At 32.7% G+C, this 2,786-nt stretch overlaps 1 protein-coding gene across 1 annotated transcript; it reads left to right on the top strand.

Annotated features, from left to right (window-relative positions):
- The first annotated feature begins 505 nt into the window (after nt 1–505).
- Nucleotides 506–1,884, top strand: LOC107633420 (uncharacterized). The gene is made up of 5 exons (XM_016337062.3): nt 506–516; nt 624–687; nt 1,370–1,492; nt 1,629–1,706; nt 1,858–1,884. Exons 1-5 carry the CDS (start codon nt 506–508, stop codon nt 1,882–1,884), a joined length of 303 nt encoding a protein of 100 aa, XP_016192548.1.
- Nucleotides 1,885–2,786: the final 902 nt, after the last annotated feature.

Raw genomic sequence — 2,786 nt, 5'->3', positions numbered from 1 at the left:
AAACCATCAAGAATCCAATCGTCACTTCTCTTGTTTCATATATAAACTATAGTTTGATTATGCTAGATCTTGTTCCTTCCCGTGTGGCTTGAGAATAATTATTTGCTTTATTTATTTACTCGACTCTTTTTACTTTATATGAAAAAAATTAATTTTCAATGGAGTTTGTTCCAGGGATTAAAATAAACAAAATACAAGCATTAGATCAGTTGGGTGTTGACTGAAAAAGGTTAATAAACAAAATATTTTAGACTCTCTCTCTCTCTCTCTCTCTCTCTCTCTCTCTCTCTCTCTCTCTCTCTCTCTCTCTCTCTCTCTCTCTCTCTCTCTCTCTCTCTCTCTCTCTCTCTCTCTCTCTCTCTCTCTCTCTCTCTCTCTCTCTCTCTCTCTCTCTCTCTCTCTCTCTGAGTTGCTGACCCTGTAACTCACTAACTTGCCATGTTCTTCTCTTTAACATGCAGTGGATGATGTTAATGGCGAAAGGTTGATCTTCTATAATTTTGGAATGATGGGAAGGTATGTTAGTGTCTTTTCTGTTGATTTAAAATGTAATGTGGCTTTACAAGTCAAACATTTTAAGCTTGGTGAGATGATTGGCTTTGCAATTATATTTACAATATCAGTCCAAATATCCGGAAAGGATTACTGGAAGCTTTCTACGGGGTTTATGAGAAGGATCCAGACAAGGTAAAGTAACATTTTTGTGGTGGTCTCCCTTAAAATTTCTCAAGTTATTTACTGAGTAATGATCTACATATAATATTAAGTTAACCCTTCGCCGTTCACATGCTGTAGATAGGATCATAATAGTTAACAATGATATTGCTGTATGATAGCTACCAAATAAGAATGTTCATAGGGGAACCATCAGAATTATTAAGCCATCAGAATTGTTTACTTGGGGAAACCATCAGAATTGCAATTTTGGGGAAACCATAGATATTGCTGTCTTTTAAATTGCAATTTTGGGGAAACCATCAGAATGTTCATAGGGAAACCATCAATTAATCAATCAAGCAATGAATTTATTAAGCCATGCCTAGCTTCAATGCATATAGGGGATCAATGTACTATTTCTGAATTCACTTGTACTATAAGCTTGATAACTATATAAATTCAGTTTCTTTATTTAATAAAAACCTGAATGGCCTTCAATTGAGCCTGGCTATTTCTCAAATAAGGTAACTAAGTATGAATTACAGAGGCTTCTCTGCCATCTAAGCTATATTGGAATATCTTCTCTGCCAGCTAAGGTAACTGATAAGCTATTGATGAATTCTTTATGCCCTTGCTCCTCTCAAATTTGAGTGAATTACCATAGCATTGATTAGCTGCTGTATTCTTACTTCTGCCTTCTTTTTCTTAACAGGATCAAGATTCTATGCCACCAGAAATGTTGTTATTTTATACAGCAAAGATTTGGAGACCAACTCATGGACCCAAATCATGCCTCAATATTGAAGTCATCTGCAGCTCCTGGCCAGCCTTCAGGGTGATTTTCTTAAACCCTTGAAAATTAACACACACACATTCTGTTGGCATTTAATTATGTTTTCTACAGTGTGTCATGGTATTCTCTATAGCAGTTGATGTTGACTTTGTTTGCATTGAAATTTTTTGAATTCAAGCAAGTTTTGCACGGTGCTGTTAGTGCGATGTCTCCACAAGTTCAAGGTGGTAGTCAGCAATTACCAGGGTCTACTCCGGTATGCTATTGTTATTAGAGTGTTCTCTGGTTACTTCTTACATTGGTTGATAGTTGCTTTCCTCTAACTTGTCATCTGCAAACAGGACATTATGATGTTTTGCACAAGTCTTGTGCACAAATTTAGTTAACGGGAGTTTTTCTTGTGTCAGGATCAAATCAAGGCAGCAACAATTTGACTTTGAAGGGGTGGCTACTCATAGTGAGTAATTGTTTATAGTTTAACTTAGTCTTCATTTAATTGCACGTAATTGTTTGTACATAAAATCATGTTTTTGCTCTTGCTAATCATTGTCATTTTTTTCTGAATAAATAACTCTTTTCCTTGAAAAGATTTAGTATCCTGGAGTGTCTTTGCCGAGTGAGATTTGTAGGCTTCTTTTCTTTTGAGTGTGTTTGGAATCAATAAAAATTGGAAATTAATCGATTATAAATCTAATTCAAAGTTTGGCATCTAATAAAAATGGAAGTCAATTAAATTATAATCCATTGGAATTAGATAATTTGAATTATGAAATCATGTCATTTTTCAATAAATTTTCTCGATTCTTTCTACCAATCTAATTTTATTTTTTTTCTTTATATTATTTGACTAGTTATATATTGTTTCTAATGATATCTTTTCATTGTTATAATTTCAATTTATAACAGCCGTGACAGGAGAGGTTCGTTCCTACAATCTTTGTAAGAGATGAGTTTGGATAATGAAATTGGAGTGTTGGACCAAGAGACAAAGATGTTGGAGCAAGTTCCCGGGATGAAACATCACTTATTAGATGGTTTAAATACATTATTAGACATTAACATAGTTTAGGGAAATGGATGGTAGATTTGATTGATTAGTGTTTATTGTAATGCTTGTATTTTGGTAAGTTTAGTAAGACAAGGTTTTGTATATGAGTTATTATTTTTTATTTTCAATAATAAAAAATTATATATTATATTAATATTTTTTTATGAGTTATATAATATTTTATTTATGGATTATGATTTTATGCTATTGTGAAATTTTAATCACAATTATTTATTTAACGCGATAAAAAATGACGGTAAAAATTGTTATTTAAACGATAAAAAATGT

The sequence above is a fragment of the Arachis ipaensis genome, chromosome B1 (assembly GCF_059453495.1).
Source record: "Arachis ipaensis isolate K30076 ecotype BB chromosome B1, ASM5945349v1, whole genome shotgun sequence".
NCBI classification, from domain to species: domain Eukaryota; kingdom Viridiplantae; phylum Streptophyta; class Magnoliopsida; order Fabales; family Fabaceae; genus Arachis; species Arachis ipaensis.
This window is presented reverse-complemented; position numbering and strand designations above follow the sequence as displayed.